Consider the following 18,857-nt stretch of genomic DNA (forward strand, 5'->3'; position numbering starts at 1 on the left):
TAAGGCTTTTCACTGGTCTTCTAACAGCATTCTTAACCCAGTTCCTTCTGCAGATCATAGGTTCAACAGGACGTGAGGGATGACTTTCAAGAAAAGCTGTGTTTATGTATGTGTGTGTGTGTGTGTGTGTGTGTGTGTGCTTATTTGTATTAATTTCCAGTTATACCAGTATCTTTATTTAATGGCATTTATCTATCATACATTAATAAATAAAAAAGACCACTGACATATACTGTAAGGTTGTCCAAGTTGTTAAAAATGAGAAATCTTCTAAACATCTAGTTTAAAGCACGTGTCAGGTACTTAGAAATTATATCCTTGTTTCCATTACAAATAATTACATATTTAAAGATTTATTGACTTATGTTATGTGGTGTAACCTTATGTGGTGTAACCTTTAAGCAACCTTTTATCAAAAGTTATAAAAAAAACTTTAAAATAAAATAAAACAAAATAAAAAGAAAAATACTCCTTTCACCTTTAATACATAACAGGCTACTTAACCATTAACTTCAATAAAGTTTTCAAATATATTTTTCGAGGTATTTTTTTTTTATTTTTTTTATTAAAGCTACACTATGTAACTTTTTTCTTTTTTTTTTGTTAAAAAATAAAAATTTTATTAATGAGAGAGAGCAAAAAAATAAAATACATTTTTTTACCCAAATACACTTTGTAAAACCTATAATAATGATTTATATTTTAGAGCTGTCTGGACGGATTTCATGGGAAATTGCATACATAGGTCAATCGCCCATGCGTGTTGACGTCATATCCGTACACAGAGGAAACAAGCTCTGGCTACTGTAGCCCGTGTATGGTGTGGGAGTAGCGTGAAGCTGAAAGTATGTTGTCACAACGAACTAAACAAATTGACCATGGATCATTCAAAACGGCAAACCTCCGTGGAATCACCAGTTGTAAAAACAAAGAAACCCCGAACAGAGTCTACAAGCAAAAAGTGAAAGCGACAGAGTCTGTAATAACACCCGAATCAACATCAAAGGTGGCGACAACTCCGAGACCTGAAAGGATTTAAAAGCGACCCAGAGATGCTTTTTTCTTACTCAACAGGTAAGATATTTTATTGATATGGTTTAAGTATAGTTGTGTAATCACACACACACAGTGTGTGTGAAGTGAAATACAGTAATTATACTGTAATGGGTGCAGAATTTTTCACTTGCTAGCACGTGTGTATTTTTCTTTATAACGGCAATAATTTATATAAATAAATCCTTTAGTCCTAGGCTTACCAAGGACATGTGAGTCTTGAAATTATGTTGACCACTGGTTGGTAACAAAGGCAATCTATAAATTATTTACTACCTTGGTCTATTTGACCAGAATATCCTGCAGTTATAAAAACTTTACAACGTTTTGACCTTATCAGAGAAGCAATCTTTATGTCTAATGTTAACGAATGTTGCCTAACTTTTGTAACGTCATTTATTTCAAAACATCAATGTTTCCAATAAGTCAAAACAACAGCATAAGATATGGCACTTATCTGCTCAGATGACATGTTTTTGGATATCTTTTCCTTTCTTTCGTTATTTATTTGTCCATTCGCTCTGATAAGATGTCCTGTAACCATGTGTACACCAGTGCCTCGGACCACATTCATCCGCGAAGAGGAGCAGAGCCGAAGCACAACCAAAACAATGTTCTTCCGCAAGACGCATGCAGTTTTATTTTTTTAAACACTAGAGGGCCAAAAGTTACATAGTGTAGCTTTAATATCACAAATTTAAAGACAATCATAAAGACACTTTCTCAGTATTCCTCTATATGTTCTGAATACAATGTGCCTTTTCATAAAAATGTCAAAACATTGCTATTTAATGAAATAACAAAATAAGAAAAAAAAAAAAAAAACTTTACAACTTCACAGTCATGAGGTTCTAAAAGTGCCTTTGTTTTTTGTTGTTGTTTTTTTTTTTTTTATTTATTCCACATGACAACAAAATGGCTACCTATGGTACATGTTGGTAACACCACCTGACTTTGATTTGGTAGAATATTAATCATTTTAAATATGTCACACTGCTTTTTTTAAAGCAATAATAAAAAAATATATTATTCTGAACTAGCCTTGCCAATTATCTTTTTTCTTACAAGGATTTCAGCTTTTAATTAGAATCTTTTTTCAGTCTCCAGACAGTTTTTTTTTTTTTTACTTTAAGCCCTATTAAAAAAAATTCCGAATGACTTTGAACACAATTATTAAAAACATGTTCATTATAGAAGAGGTGTGTTTAAGTAATTGTTTTGTGTGAATTGCATTTTTAATTAATTTTTTAATAATAATATTTCCATCAAATTATCATCTGAATAACCACAAAAAATTTGGTTGTGCAACTAGTTGACAAAGAGAATTTTAATGCAATTTCTTAAAGTACAGTCACAATGGAACCATGAAAAGCCTTTCAATGTTTCATTTCCTTTTCATGTGCAATTTCAGATAAAACAAGCTTTTATGCATTTTGGCAGACACTTTATCCAAAGCAACAGTGCATTCAAGATACACATTTTATCAGTATGCGTGTTCCCCAGAAATTAAACCCATGACCTTGGCATTGCTAGAATCAAGCTCAACTAGTTGAGCTAGAAGAATTATCAAACAAAAAAGAAAACTTGTTGCCATATACAGAGCAAAAACCAGAGTTCCCACACCATTTGACCAAAGGATTTTCATAATTTTTCCAGTTGCTCATTATTACTGGATAAGGATTTTTTGTAATCATTTTATAGAGATTGCATTTACCAGGAACAATTTCTAATTAAATATTTTAGAGCTGAGAATAACTAGAAAAATTCACTACAGTAATTTCCAAAACATTTTCAGATTTTTAAGACTTTCCTAGGCCTGGAAATTACAATGATCAAATTTCCTGATATTTCCATGACCACAGGAACCTGGAAATATTAAAATAATACACACACTTTATGAACAGAATACTGTGCTAATACTCTCCAGCTTTTTCCAGTGCAAATGTACACTACGGACAGAAGCTCTTGCTTGCAGTTATAGCTACAATAGTGAGATTAGAGCTGTCAAACACATTGTCTTCTTATTACAACTTATTTACGCCACATGCCATGAGAGCATTATCTCTCCTCGAGGCACACAATGTAGATGCATACACAGAGCCAGTGCAGTCCAAGCTCACAGGAGACCGGTGCAATAATCTGGCAGGAAAACAGTCAAACAGCTTTGGCTTTATACTCCCTCGCTGTGCTCGACAGACAGCGTTTAGCGAGACAACTCTACACTACAGGATGGGGCTCAACAGTGAACATCTAAAACGGAGTCAAAGGCCTCACTCTGAGTAGCAGATGTTTGGTGCTGTGCCCTAGCCCTACTAGAGACAATAAGACAACTTCACTTGGCATTTTCACAAGAAATAGCAGTGACCGCAGAGGCATTTAACACATCCGCTAATCAGAGATTTGTTTTTGCTGAGTAACAGACAGTTGGCAGAAGAACTAGGCCAGTATTTCGTTTGTTCAAAATGGAGTAGCCTACTGTTTGAAAAGATCCATGTTTCATTAAACAAGTGGGTCACTGGCTGAAAGTGCTCTCTTTCGCCCACAGTGTTTTTCCTAATACTGCGACTTTCAGTTTGCTACTTTAAAAGAGAAACAAACAATAGTCAGACCAGTATTTTGTATCAGCATTGTTCTGCAGTTGAAATTGAACTCCAGTATACATACTTTTTGAGAGGGCACTATTGTTCTGTCCTTGGCGGTCCTTGTTTCCCTAGGCGAGATAATAAATGACCAAAGAAAATGGTAGGTAGATAATGACAAACATTTCAGTTAAAAGCAAATGTGACTTGATTGGACTGACCAAATGTATTGTGAATGGTGATTTCTGTCAAAGGTTTTTGATTTCAGCCACAACATTTTTTTTTTACCTACAATAATCATGCAATTTAATTATCAATTTGACAGTTACATGCAAAAATCTGAGAGTTCTGAGTATTATCGCCTATGTGGTTGTTGAAATGCACAGAATTGTTTTTTTTTGGATAAAAGTGCATCAAATAAAACCATTGTGAGCCAATCAAGATCCATGTAAGCCCTGATTAGATACTCGAGTCCAGTGTTGTTTGACTAGCAGCTTGAATTATGCATTTGAGCAGCTTGTTTGGCTTTAAGCTGTATTTGTCTGAGAAGATGTCTGACCTCCTCTGACTCTTTAAGACCAAACACACCCCACCACAGACAACCAACTGTACCCCGCAATCTGAAGACAATCCACAATAAATCCAAGAAAATTCTAAGATCTTATACAGCAGGAGTAACAACTGAAAGACAGGTATAATCAGCAAAAACCTTGAAGTCTGGGGTCACTGACATCTGCGCACCAGGATGGATAACAAATTTCATGTTTTTTTTCCCTGAACTTTAAACCTGCAACAACCCAAATGCACAGCATAACTATTTACAAATCAGTGATGGAACTAGGATCTTATGGACAAGCTGTGTTGTCTCCACTCCGCTCTAATCTAATTAAATGTTCTGTGTCTCTAAAATGTTCTGTGTCTCTAACTGTGTCAGTTGGCAACTCTCTTCTAATGTGCTTTAGAGGCGACGGAAATGCCATGAGGGGAAAAAAGAGAAAAGGGTTTGGGCTACAGCCCACAAAACATGGGGTTGTCTACACCCGTTTAAAGAAGTATGTCATAAGTACAACAGTGGCAAAATATATATAATACCATAAATGCATGAGTAATTTCATTTATTGTTTGATAGTGAGTTATATTGATATTTTGATGAGTTTTCAAGTAAGCTTTTAGGCTTATCTCACTAATGTTAGGAATGAGTGTAGTGAAGTAAAGTTAGACATTTTTTAAGTTTTCTTACAAACTCAATTTTAGTCTGTGACTAAATGCTTAAAATTAGCATTGAAGCCATCTATATTCTAGTGTACCCCTAAAAGTGGACAAAACTAACTTTTAGCAGATATATGATAGTCTTTCTCTTCCGTCAAGGGATCAAAACACCACACAGGTTACTGTCCAGTTAAATGCTTGCTAGAATGAAAATGTCCCTGCACTTATTACCAATTGCTACAGACTAGCAAGTAGCAAATCATTGTTCATGGCTGTGACATAACTAAAGCCAACTGGGTATTGAACAAAAAGTTGAGCCGTTTGATATGTCCAGCCCAAACCTCCAGTTTCAACAGGAAATACATCAAAACAGGAAAGAAAACTGCCCATGTCAAGTCATTTCATGTGATCTTTATTCATTTATCAGGGTATCTTGCATGTGCAAAGACATTTTGAGAAGGCCCAGTCATCACGGTCTTCCTCTGCTTATAGGCCCCTGTGTGACAGCACAACCTGCACTGCTGGTAGTTACACCACTGATACAAAAGCAAGACTTTCAACCTGATATCAGCATGTACTACAGAATCTCACTGCCAAAGCAACCGACATGGGAATTTTTTAACAACTTAACAGCTGAAGGACATTTCATTTGAGTTTATTGGCTTGATGAATAAACCACAGATATGCTCCATGCAATCAATGAGAAGACAATTTAATAAGCTATTATACGCACTGGCATGGTGATTGATGTATGTCGTCATGAATCAGAGACCCTCCCCCTGAAATCCAAACACAAGCGGTCACAGTAGATGCATTTAAGCGACCAGGTGTAATCAGCGATGTGTCTCGCCTGACCACATGTGACTGGCTCACCCAAAATGCATCTTTATACCAGGTGTAAACAGAGTCTAAGAGAGAGTCCAACCCAGTGTTAATCCTCTGAGCTTTTACTGATTGTGGTAATGCTAAAATATTCATGCTGCACACTTATACTGTTTAGTCCTACAAAATTGTAATGACATTTGATGAAGTTGGATGGTAAAGAGCCAAGTGAAGGTGGAGTGTGAAAGATGTGAGGGGTGATTGCGAGGTGAGACAGATTGAGTAACTGAGACCCACTGAGACTCCATTGGACCCACCTGATGCTGCTCATGCTTCCGGTCTCAGATCCCAACTTGCATCTCTCCAGCTGGGTGGCAACAATTTGCCTCTCAGCCTCCAACTCTCTCGTCAGTCGCTCAAATTGCAGCTCCTGCACACATAATGCACATGTAAAGCGGTCAGAGTGTATATGTCAAGGCCTAAAGGAATTACAGAATTGATTCTGTGTACTGTATGCATCACACATGCACTTGCATATGCTCTCATAAGTAAAAATTACTTGCATTGCATTTATGTAAAGAACTTATCTCTTTAAAGCTGAAGTTAGTATTTTTTTCAATGTTTAAATACATTCTCCTATCCCATCTTAATATGCAGAAACAACTACAATTAAGCTATTCGTAGGTTTATTTTTTTGAAAAGTGCCACTATCTGTGGTGCTATCAAAACATTGCTTAATTTCTTGGAGCATTCCAACCAGCATGACAGAGCAACATTGGCTCATAATGGCATGAATTTGAGGCGGAACAATCTGTTTTGGAAATCCTCTTTGAAAACATTCATTTTTACAAGCTTCAGCTTTAAAGGGATTGTTCACCCAAAAATGAAAATTCTCTCATCATTTACTCACCTTCATGCCATCCCAGATGTGTATGACTTTCTTTCTTCAACAGAACACAATATATAGTAACAATGCATATATGAATATATACAAAGAATATTTCAGCACTGTAGGTCCACACAGTGCAAGTGAATGGTGACAAGAACTCAGAAGGTCCAAAAAAGGACATAAAGGAGGCACAAAAGTAATCCATATGACTCCTGTGGTTAAATCCATATTTTCTGAATCAATATGATAGGTGTGGATGAGAAACAGATCAATATTTTAGTTCTTTTTTTACTATCAATCTGCACTTTGACCAGCCCAAACCAGCAGCTGGCTGAATGAGAAAGTGAAAGTGAATGTGTAGATTTACAGTTAAAAAAGGTTTCTCACCCACACCTTTCATATTACTTCAGAAGATATGGATTTAACCATTGGAGTCTTATAGATTACTTTTATACTGCCTTTTGTGTCTTGAAAGTTCACTTGCATTGTATGGACCAACAGAGCTGAAATATTATTTAAAAAAATCTTCATATGTCTTTTGCAGAAGAAAGAAAGTCATACACATTTGGGATGGCATGAGGGTGAGAAAATGATGTGAGAATTTTCATTCTTGGGTGAACTATCCCTTTAAAAAACTTAGCACAATCTGATGATCTACATAATTACTAATAGCATAAAAATTATTTTTTAATTAGCCATATTTTCTGTAACAGTTTTAACAAAATGTTTTAAGAGCATTGCACATAAAACGAATTCTATACAAAACATCTTAAGAGATGTGCTTTGATAAACCATAAGGAATCAATTGGCTTAAAAAAATATTTAAAAAATGATACAATACATTCTCTTAACCTGCACTGTGTGTAGATTTTCTCCAGATATCTAGAGACTTTGATAGTCACTGACTGGACCGTTCCAGCACTTTACACCCACCCACTCCACTCATAATTAGATATGGACCCCTTAACATGTAATGACAAACTTGTCTATGCTAAATCAGAGATGGAATCCCAGAGCTCCTCTTTAAAGTAATCACAATGAAAATCCAGTCAGAAACACTGCACTATGTGCCACAGCCCAGGGGCAAAGACAGTCAATGCAACGTTCCCACTTCCTTTGTGACAAGGCTGAAATGAGTTCACTCAGCCACAAGGTCAAAGACTCTCCCTTGAGCTGTTACAGCTAAGAGGGCTCCAGAGCGCATCACCTGCTATTTTGGGCAGGAACCCAGATGATGGCTACAAAAATGCCCATTCAGTGCTGAAGAGAGCTCTGTAGACCATGACGACATGCAGCCAGTGTAACAAAAGATGTGCTAACCGCAGCATTCAAACACTTCAAAAATAATTATCCAACATCTAAGGTCTAAAATGTCATTATTTGATGTCAGACACATGTTGGTCCTTTTGCAAACAATCAGGCAAACTGTGTTAACAATATCTCTGCTACTGGACCAGACTGAGAGCATGCTCATTTCAAATGAACAGTTGTCGGACAATCTGCAATTACAATACAAACAAGCATAAACAAGCATAACTTTGACCTTTCTTATTTCACAGCTCGGAAAACGAGTTCATATTTAGGCCTTAGACTGAAAACATCATCCTGATTAGATAAAAACAACCTATCTATCAAAAGTACTCTAGTTTCCCTTTTACCAGCTAAATAAAACCTGTTGCCTTCAAAAATAAATTAAGAACACTCTCACCGGCACATGTACCATTCTCCAGAGGCTGCCTGTGCAGAGGACAAGCTGTGTTTATCTGGCGCATCAACATCCCACTACACTGCGTTCATCTCCGCTTATCAAGAGTAAAGTCATTAGAGAAACTACAAGACTGCCAGTGACTGCCTTCCAGCAGAGAAAAAAAAGTGGCGTGCAGTCAGGCACAAAGGTCGTCATGGCAACAGAGAATTTAGAGCCCCTTTGGCATTATTTATGCAACATTGCATCACAAAAGGTCCCTCCCACCAGCCACCCAGCCAAATACCACCTCCCTCCATTCACTCTTCCGTCTTCTCCTAAACTCTTCCCCTCTTTCTTACGCCATCTGTGCCCCACTCTGAAGGGGGGGGGGGGCATGGGGGCTCACTGAAAGGCTTGCAGAATGGCAGAGAGAAAGAGGTGTTTTTGTGGGTCCAGGCAGCGAAAAAGCACCATTCCACTGAGCATTGCTAAGCTTTGTGCTTTCTCCAGGGATCCTAACTGGCTGTTCTGTATCCTTCCTCAGTAGCCTGCAATGGACAGGCTCCCTGAGCAGGGAGTAGCCTCCACTTACAGCTTGTCACAAAAGTTGGTTAAATATAGCATTCAATGCAGACAGAAAAGGTCTCGGCTAGCTGAGGATGACAGAAGCATCACATGGACAAAAACTGATTATTCTTTATGACTTAAAGCATTGTTTCAGATCCTCTATATACAGTATACAACAATAAGAACAGAAACTTATTAGTCTAATTTGTAATATATATATATATATATATATATATATATATATATATATATATATATATATATATATATATATATTATTTTATTTTTAATACATCTGATACAAATCACTTGTATAATGCAAAACAAATTTAACCAAAACAAATGTAAAACTTAAAGGAATAGTTCATCCAGAATTCTGTTACTTTTTACTTATCCATGGTGTTCCAAACCAGTATGACTTCCTATCTACCATGGAACACATAAGGAAATGTTAGGCAGAATGTTAGGTTCTGACAATATCAGTCACCTTTCACTTTCATTGACATCTTTTTTCCAATCAATGAAAGTGAATGGTGGCTAAGGCTGTAATTCTGCCTAGCAAATCCTTTTGTATTGCAAAAAAGACAAACGGTTTGAGTGTGACATTAGGATGATGAAAACAATATGAGGGTGATTAAATGATGACATACTTTTGAGTTTTGGGTGAACTATCCCTTTCAAGTTTAAGTGCTGCCTAAAACCTATCAGTAAAATCAAAGTGGCAAATCATAAAATCGAGTAGAAATGACAGAAATTATTATTATAAAAGTAAAAAAGATTATATATTATACAGTATATATTCTGTGTAAAATGCTTATTGATGGACCAGGAGAGCAATAGCAAAACAAGGGTTAACAAGGATTAGAAACAGAAATGTATTGCCATCATCTTACACAATAGGTCTCGAAAAGCTAATTAGACCTATTTGTTTAGAAAATACATAGCCAAGGGACAGAGAAATTGATTTTGCTGCTTCAAGAGTTGAATGTGTTCTTTTGGCCTAAATGCCTAATTGTGCCCTGTTGACAAAGACTGACATTTAAGTTTCTTCATTGGTCCATTTGATGGCAAAATGTCACTGGTGGTTCACCTCACGAGTTCCTTTAAGGATTTAACCCAATTTCTAAAATTTCACAGAACTTAATGAGTCCATAGCCACTCCACATCCAGCTGAGCACCATATAGAAAAGACAAAACAGTGCTTAGACAAGAATGACTCAAATGAACTAGACTTGTCAAGTTTGTTCTGTAAAGATGTTTTATAAGGAGATGCATGGAATTCAGAGGAAATGAAACATGTTTCTGGTTGCAAACTGAAGCTAAATGAGGCCATGCAAAAGACCTCAGGATAAACTTCAAACAAACATAACTAAAAAGTATTTTTGTTAGTAATTTGATCGTTTGAATGGGGTAATCCTGAAAACCCCTCAATTTAAAAATTTAGCAACATTACAATTAAAAGAACTGCATCATTTGATTTAATATGTGACATTAATTACAGTATTCTGTGACCAAAGGAGTTCTTAAATTATTTATTTCTGGCTAAAGCAAATCAGTCTGCCCTATCCGACAAAGATATAATGAGCTGATTAACATTCTTTCCCAAAAAGAAAAATAACAGACTAAAAATGCAGAGTTAGAATTAAATGGAAAATATAGGCCTATATATATATATATATATATATATATATATATATATATATATATATATATACACACACACACACACACACACACACACACACACACAGTACTGTGCAAAAGTTTTAGGCACTTGGGAAAAATTTTGCATAGTGAGGATGTCTTCAAAAATAATGACATAAATTGTTTTCATTTATCAATTAACGTTATACAAAGTCGAGTAAACATAAAAAAAGCAAAATCAATATTTGGTGTGACCACCTTTGCCTTCAAAACAGCATCAATTCTCCTAGGTACCTTCTATTGGCATTTTCCCTAAAAAGACCTTGACATGCTTATAATAAAGTTTCACATACCAATGCCAATGGCCAAATACTAAATGGATTTCTTATGAGTAGTTAATGTGTCAATGTAACAACACTAAGATAAATGTCTTTAACTTCAAATTAAAGAAAAAAAGAAAAAAAAAAAGAGAATAATGACAACAAGCTGAGCTGTACTGAACTTCATGTCAGATCTCTGCAAAATTAGTACAAAAAAGAACATCTGTACTCAATACATAATAAACTTGATAATGAATATGCAAAAGTACTACTTTGTAATAAAGGGAAATCATAAACGAAATGTGTTCATTATATAGAAGAAACCATATTCAACAATTTAATAAAAGGGCACTGAGAATGTTAACCACAAATTTTTATGTACTGCTGATACAGCACACTGCACCTAGTCCTGACCATACTGCTTGGGCATTGCATATTGCTATGTTCAGGTCATTAAATGTGCTCTCTTTAGCCAGTTGAGCCTCGCATGTGATTCTATTTAACACAAGTGATACAGGAGAATTTTAATGTGAGAGAGTCATACACAGGACTGTATTCTGCTTGCATGTGCAACCTTGAAAACTGCACACAAAGCACACATGCAAGAGACCTGGACATGTTGCCAGACATTTTAGAACATTGTATTTATACATTGCTGAGGTGACATGGATTTTCAATGCTGCATAGCTTCCTTTGTCATCATAATCTATGACAAACCACCATAATCTATGGTGGTTTTAAATCACTTGGATAAATCCACACTTCAGTTTATTTTGTGAATTCTTCTACATGACCTCTGTGATAAACTCTCTCTACTACTAGATGCCTCCAAAATGGGAGATTGCAATCTAGTGGAGGACACTAAATGACTATAGTGATTTATCATAATAAGTGCCAATACACAAGAACCACCAGGATGATAAACATTGTATTTGGTATATAGATATACACACATACACTGAATATACTGTATGAATCCCAGATGCTGACTAAGACTTTAAGATGTGGAGTCCACATTGAAATTGAAAATCTGGGATTTATACAATATATGTATATATACACATACAGTGCATCCGGAAAGTATTCACAGCGCTTCACTTTTTCCACATTTTGTTATGTTACAGCCTTATTCCAAAATGGATTAAATTCATTATTTTCCTCAATTCTACAAACAATACCCCATAATGACAACGTGAAAGTAGTTTTTGAAATCTTTGCAAATTTATTAAAAAAATAAAATTCACATGTACATAAGTATTCACAGCCTTTGCTCAATACTTTGTTGAAGCACCTTTGGCACCAATTACAGCCTCAAGTCTTTGAGTATGATGCTACAAGCTTGGCACACCTATTTTTGGGCAGTTTCTCCCATTCTTCTTTGCAGGACCTCTCAAGCTCCATCAGGCTGGATGGGGAGCGTCGGTGCACAGCCATTTTCAGATCTCTCCAGAGATGTTCAATCGGGTTCAAGTCTGGGCTCTGGCTGGGCCTCTCAAGGACATTCACAGAGTTGACCCGGAGCCGCTCCTTTGTTATCTTGGCTGTGTGTTTAGGGTCGTTGTCCTGTTGGAAGATGAACCTTCGTCCCAGTCTGAGGTCCAGAGCACTCTGGAGCAGGTTTTATTCAAGGATGTCTCTGTACATTGCCGCATTCATCTTTCCCTCTATCCGACCTGTCTCCCAGTTCCTGCCGCTGAAAAACATCCCCGCAGCATGTTGCTGCCACCACCAGGCTTCATGGTAGGGATGGTATTGGCAAGGTGATGAGCGGTGCCTGGTTTCCTCCAGACATGATGCTTGCCATTCAGGCCAAAGAGTTCAATCTTTGTTTCATCAGACCAGAGAATTTTGTTTCTCATGGTCTGAGAGTCCTTCAGGTGCCTTTTGGCAAACTCCAGGTGGGCTATCATGTGCCTTTTACTGAGGAGTGGCTTCCATCTGGCCACTCTACCATAAAGGCCTGATTGGTGGAGTGCTGCAGAGATGGTTGTTCTTCTGGAAGGTTCTCCTCTCTCCACAGAGAAACGCTGGAGCTCTGTCAGAGTGACCATCGGGTTCTTGGTCACCTCCCTGACTAAGGCCCTTCTCCCCCGATCACTCAGTTTGGCCAGGCAGCCAGCTCTAGGAAGAGTCCTGGTGGTTCCAAACTTCTTCCATTTACGGATGATGGAGGCCACTATGCTCATTGGGACCTTCAATGCTGCAGAAATTTTTTTGTACCCTTCCCCAGATCTGTGCCTCGATACAATCCTGTCTTGGAAGTCTACAGACAATTCCTTGGACTTCATGGCTTGGTTTGTGCTCTGACATGCACTGTTAACTGTGGGACCTTATATAGACAGGTGTGTTGCTTTCCAAATCATGTCCAATCAACTGAATTTACCACAGGTGGACTCCAATCAAGTTGTAGAAACAACTCTAGGATGATCAGTGGAAACAGGGTGCACCTGAGCTCAATTTTGAGTGTCATGGAAAAGGCTGTGAATACTTATGTACATGTGATTTTTTTTTTCGTTTTTTATTTTTAATAAATTTGCAAAGATTTCAAACAAACTTCTTTCACATTGTCAGTATGGTTATTGTTTGTAGAATTTTGAGGAAAATAATGAATTTAATCAATTTTGGAATAAGGCTGTAACATAACAAAATGTGGAAAAAGTGAAGCACTGTGAATACTTTCCGGATGCACTGTATATATATATATATTCAAAATGAATAATCAAAATCCTGAAAAGAACAAAAAGTTTTAGGTATTTGAAAATGTAACAAAGAAATGTTTGTGGGGGGGAAAAATTCAAAATTGAGAAGAAGTATTTAATATTCATTTTGACTAATTAAATGCAAGCAAATTTGTGACATTGACCATGTTAACTTCTTTGTAAATAAGTTCAGATCTTGTTTCCATTGAAACAGAAAAGATGCTCATTAGAACATTCTCAATTCATGCTGGGATAACATGGCTCATCTAGTTTTGCACAAACTTGTGGAGTCCATGCCAGCTCCAGTGCATGTTGTCTTTAAAGCACATACAGTAAACTGAAATTGTTATGCTGATAATATGATTTGTAATAGGGAAAAAATGTATTCAATTAGAAAATACTAAATAAAAGCATTTTCACAAGTGGAGATTTTCACTTTCATCTTAAAATTCCTGAAAAAAGAACACACAATCATACTGAAATATGACCCCCCCCCCCCCCAATAAAGACATCAGAGAAAGATGGCAGACAGTTTTTCTCACTCTGATAGGAGAGCTATTAGACTGGCCCACAGCAGCCCATGGCTGTGGCCTACTTTAACACTCCCCGTGTAGATTTTCTACCCTGAGAGCTTGTCGCTTTTTCTGTCCCATGGTTAAAAGCAGGGGTGTGAGCGAAACACTCGCAAGAAGTGAAGGGCTTGTCATGATCTGTTTCTATCTACACATGCTCTTGCATGGACTCAAAAATGGCCTCCAGCCAAGATATATACTATACACAAAGTAGAAGTGAGAAATACTTACATTATCACACACTAATGCTTGATACATGTAATAATTCTATCATGCATATCATAATGATTGGTGGCGGGGGATTAAGGCCTTTAAAGAAAAAAAAAGAAAAAAGAGTTGGAATGCATATGAGAAGTTACTTATATTAATAACAATGAAATCTGTAAAATGTTCATTAACACCTAATTTATGTAGGGCTATGTTCAAAGTCAAACATGCTGACAGCAGGACTTCATAACTGATCTTGTTTACCATTAAGCAGGCTCTTAATTATTAAGTTAACTTTTTCTTTCAATAAAGTTAAATGCAAATGAACATATTTGCATTGTAGAAAAAGTCATAGCTTCGTCCTAAATTCATGGGGTCCAGGTTTTAAAGCTCTTTTATTAAATTCTCCTATGCAGAAGCCCTTTTGATAATTTACCAAAGTTGCTCTATCATTGCTTTCAATAGTGTGTCGGCACCCTATCACCTGTCACTTTGGCTCACAGATCAAGTCAATTTATCTTAAGTTATCACATGTTGCACTAAGGTCTGGGAAGCTATTAACCTGCTAACAAGCAGATGACCAATCTTATTACAGATATTCTCTGGCGTAGCGGTGGTGACTAGTGTAGCATAGAGACATGACTGCAAGAAGGCATGTCAAATGTTACACATTCCTACACCACACAGACACAAAACTACCATCCTCTCTCCCACTCATTCCCAAAAACATGTGATATTGAGGCGCAACAGACAGTACACTCACACTGTGTTGACCATCAAGCCATTCAGCACCATTTGTATCTGTGAATTGAGAAACCAGGCGCTAAATGTAACAGGTACCATGTGATGATGGGAATGACTCCTGCAAAAACCATTAAACCTTGCTGCTCCTTAACCCAGATGGCATGTGTAGTTCATTTGAGGACTGGTATGGTTCTGCCTAATTACTGTTTACAGTACGTAAAGATTAAGCAAGTTTATAATTAAAGTGTTGGATAATGGGAGGGAAGGAATGTTTCAGCATATCACAGCTTTTGGTAAGACTATGAGAATGTGGGGAAACATAACCTTCCATTAGCATTTATCTGTAAGAATTAATGACTTTCAGAGACACATCCCTGGGTGGGGGTAACAGTTATAAAAACTTGTTTGAAAAAACTGAAGATAAATATGAAAGAATTGAAGGTGTAGCAACATAGTCCCTTTAAGAAAAGTCATTTTATGCAGCTGAAATATTCTTAATGCCCCTGGAATCATGCAAGTACAGCTCCTGGAATAAAATGTTACATTGGTATCATAAATCATGCTTTTTTAGCTCAAATCACATATTTTAAAGAGACACATCCCTGGGTGGGGGTAACAGTTGTAAAAACTTGTTTGAAAAAACTGAAGATAAATATGAAAGACTCCAGATTGAAGGTGTAGCAACATAGTCCCTTTAAGAAAAGTCATTTTATGCAGCTGCAATATTCTTAATGCCCCTGGAATCATGCAAGTACAGCTCCTGGAATAAAATGTTACATTGGTATCATAAATCATGCTTTTTTAGCTCAAATCACATATTTTAAAGACCGGTCCAGCATTAGCGCATGCGTTACAGGCATTTCTGCATAAAAGAGCCAATTGCCTTTTTGACAGAGGTATTAAAACATTCAGTATGGCAGCTGTAAAAATGGAAGTTCAGCCTTACATGCCTACAACTGACATATTCAGCGTTGACACCTCAATCTAAAAGCTGATTGGCTCTTTAACTTTAAGGCTGGACGACAGCCGCCATATTTAGCGTTACAATTTTTCACAAATCACACATATACGAGTGGGCCGTCTTCTTCCCTTAAAATGTTTCTGGTAGTACCCACCTGTTCTTTAACAGAGGCCAAGATGGCAGAGGTGGTCTCTGTCTCAGATCCATCTCCATTGGAGGCGTTCAGGACTGGGCTCAACATGCTGGAATTGTCTGTGTCAGAGGTCTGGTCTGGTACTGGCATTCCTTCTGCAGAACCAAAACAACAGCATCAAGAATTCTGCAAGATGAAATACACAAAGCTTTTATTAGGCTTCAATCAGTGGTGTAGTAGTACCTGAAGACACATGCACCCGATCTCTAAAACTCATTTACAAAATCTGAAATTATGAATCTGAAAACCAGCTTACATACAGTACATATGTAAAATGTGTAAGATTTTTGTTCCCTATCTGTCACTCACTCGACGTTGTGTCGATGTAGTGACACTAGGGGTTGCCCTTGGGAGCCCCAGACACCTCTGATCTTTGAGAAAAGGCCAATAGGAATTGGCGAGTGGAATTTGCATGCCACTCCCCTGGACATACGAGTATAAAAGGAAATGGCTCGCAACCAATCATTCAGATTGTTTCTTCGGAGCTGAGCGGTTGTGTTCATCGAGCTGAATTCTCTGCTGTTCCATTCATCTCTAAAAAACTGTTGGAGTTTACAGCGCATTACAGCGGCTTCTCCCCCTCGTGCACCGCTGGGTGCTTCGACAGTCTAAAAGAGTATATATTCTTGTGATAAGAGTATATTTTCCCAACTAAAAGAGTGGCACTGACGGAGAGCATCTTTTTAAAGATGCCTTTCCATCTGTGTTTAATTCCTGGTTGCGGTCGTTACCTCTGCTTCCGATGGCCACGATCGCTGTCTTACATGCTTGGGCGCTGCCCACACGGAGACAGCGTTCGTGGACGGGTCGTGTTCTCACTGCGAGAACATGACCATGGCAACGTTGCAGTCACGGTTTTCCTTCATTAAAGGGAAAGTCACCCCAGCGGCTCCCCACCTCGGTCCTTCCTCTGGGCAGGAGTCCCCTTAGTGCAAGTGGTTACGACACCGATCGTGGCTGGGGCGCCATGTGCAACGGACAGGGCTGCGACTGCGTTGGCATATCAATTGCGTCGGGTTGCTGGCAGTGTTGCTCGCCATGCGGAGGCTTCGGCCGTTGATCCAGGGCAAGCACGTGTTGGTCCGGATGGACAACACGGTGACAGTAGCGTACATTAGCCGCCGAGGCGGCTTGCGTTCATTTCGCATGTCTCAACTCGCCCACCGCCGCCTCCTCCTCTGGAGTCAGCAGCGACTTAAGTCATTGCGAGCCACGCACGAACCGGGTGACCTTGACAGCGCGGAAGACGCACCGTCGTGACAGGTCACACTCAGGGGAGAGTGGAGGCTCCACCCCCAGGTGGTCCAGCTGGTTTGGAATCGATTCGGTTAAGCGCAGGTAGACCTGTTCGCTTCCCAGGAATCCTCCCACTGCCCGCTCTGGTACGCCCTGACCGAGGCTCCCCTTGGCACAGATGCGCTGGCACACAGCTCACCCCGGGGGCCTCGCTAGTATGCGTTCCCCCCAGTGAGCCTACTTGCACAGAACCTGTGCAAGGTCAGGGAGGACGAGGAGCAGGTCATCCTAGCAGCACACTACTGGCCTGCCCAGACTTGGGTCTCGGACCTCACAATCCTCGTGACAGCCCCTCCCTGGCGAATTCCCCTGACAAGGGATCTCCTCTCTCAGGAACAAGGCACCATCTGTCACCCATGACCAGACCTCTGGAATGTCCATGTCAGGGCCTTGGATGGGACTCGGAAGACCTAAGTGGCCTACCACCCGTGGTGGTAGATACAATCACTCAGGTTAGGGTTCCCTCTATGAGGCGCCTGTATGCCTTGCAGTGGTGTCTGTTCACTAAGTGGTGTTCTTCCCGACACGAAGACCCCCAGAGATGTGCAGTCGGGTCGGTGCTTCCCTTCCTGCAGTAGAGACTGGTGGGGTGGCTGTCCCCCCCACCTTGAGGGTGTACGTGGCCGCTATTGTGGCGCACCACAATGCAGTTGACGGTAGGTCTCTCGGGAAGCACGACCTGATCATCAGGTTCCTTAGAGGCACGAGGAGGCTGGATCCTCCCAAACCATGCCTCGTTCCCTCATGGGATCTCTCCGTGGTCCTGCGGGGAGCCCCGTTTGAACCCTGGAGCCAGTTGAGCTAAAGGCAGTCCCTTGAAGACTGCCCTCCTGACTAAGCTCACATCCATCAAGAGGGTAGGGGACCTGCAGGTGTTCTCGAGGCCCCAACCGAGCTATATGCCAAAGTTTCCCACGACCCCATTTAGGGATCAGACAGTGAACCTGTAAGCGAAGCTGCCCCAGGAGGAGGCAGACTCAACCTTTTCGTTGCTGTGTCTGGTGCGTGCTTTGCGCATCTACTTGGATTGCACGCGGAGCTTTAGACGCTCTGAGCAGCTCTTTGTCTGCTTCAGAGGACAGCGGAATGGGAGCACTGTCTACAAACAGAGGATCGCCCACTGGGTCGTTGACGCCATCGCTTTGGCATACCATGCTCAGGACGTGCTGCCCCCTTGGGGCTTCGGGCACACTCCACCAGGACCAATGGCGCCTCTTTAGCAGACATCGGTAGAGCAGCGGGCTGGGCAACACCCAATACATTTGTGAGGTTCTACAATCGCCGGGTTGAGCCGGTTCGTCCCATGTGTTGTCAGGTACGAACAGGTAAGTTTGCGGGACAACTGGCCGGGTGTACCACTTGCGTATAGTGCCTTTCCCCTCCTGGAGGGGGAGACGTGCACTTTTTACCCCCCA

At 39.4% G+C, this 18,857-nt stretch overlaps 1 protein-coding gene across 7 annotated transcripts in view; it reads right to left on the reverse strand.

The window, feature by feature from the left end:
* LOC127440320 (catenin delta-2-like) overlaps window positions 1-18,857 on the reverse strand; it is a 150,535-nt gene that overhangs the window by 91,007 nt on the left and 40,671 nt on the right. For 6 of the 7 annotated variants that reach the window (XM_051696841.1, XM_051696847.1, XM_051696845.1 and 3 more), the window contains 2 exons: window positions 16,108-16,241; window positions 5,981-6,093 (listed from right to left, as the gene is read on the reverse strand). In XM_051696841.1, the coding sequence (XP_051552801.1) occupies window positions 5,981-6,093; window positions 16,108-16,236 (242 nt within the window). In that variant the 5' untranslated portion in view covers window positions 16,237-16,241. Of the gene's footprint in view, window positions 1-5,980; window positions 6,094-8,260; window positions 8,382-16,107; window positions 16,242-18,857 lie in introns of those variants that run through there. The other variant, XM_051696846.1, reaches the window with a different exon arrangement.

The sequence above is a fragment of the Myxocyprinus asiaticus genome, chromosome 5 (genome assembly GCF_019703515.2).
Source record: "Myxocyprinus asiaticus isolate MX2 ecotype Aquarium Trade chromosome 5, UBuf_Myxa_2, whole genome shotgun sequence".
Lineage (NCBI taxonomy): Eukaryota > Metazoa > Chordata > Actinopteri > Cypriniformes > Catostomidae > Myxocyprinus > Myxocyprinus asiaticus.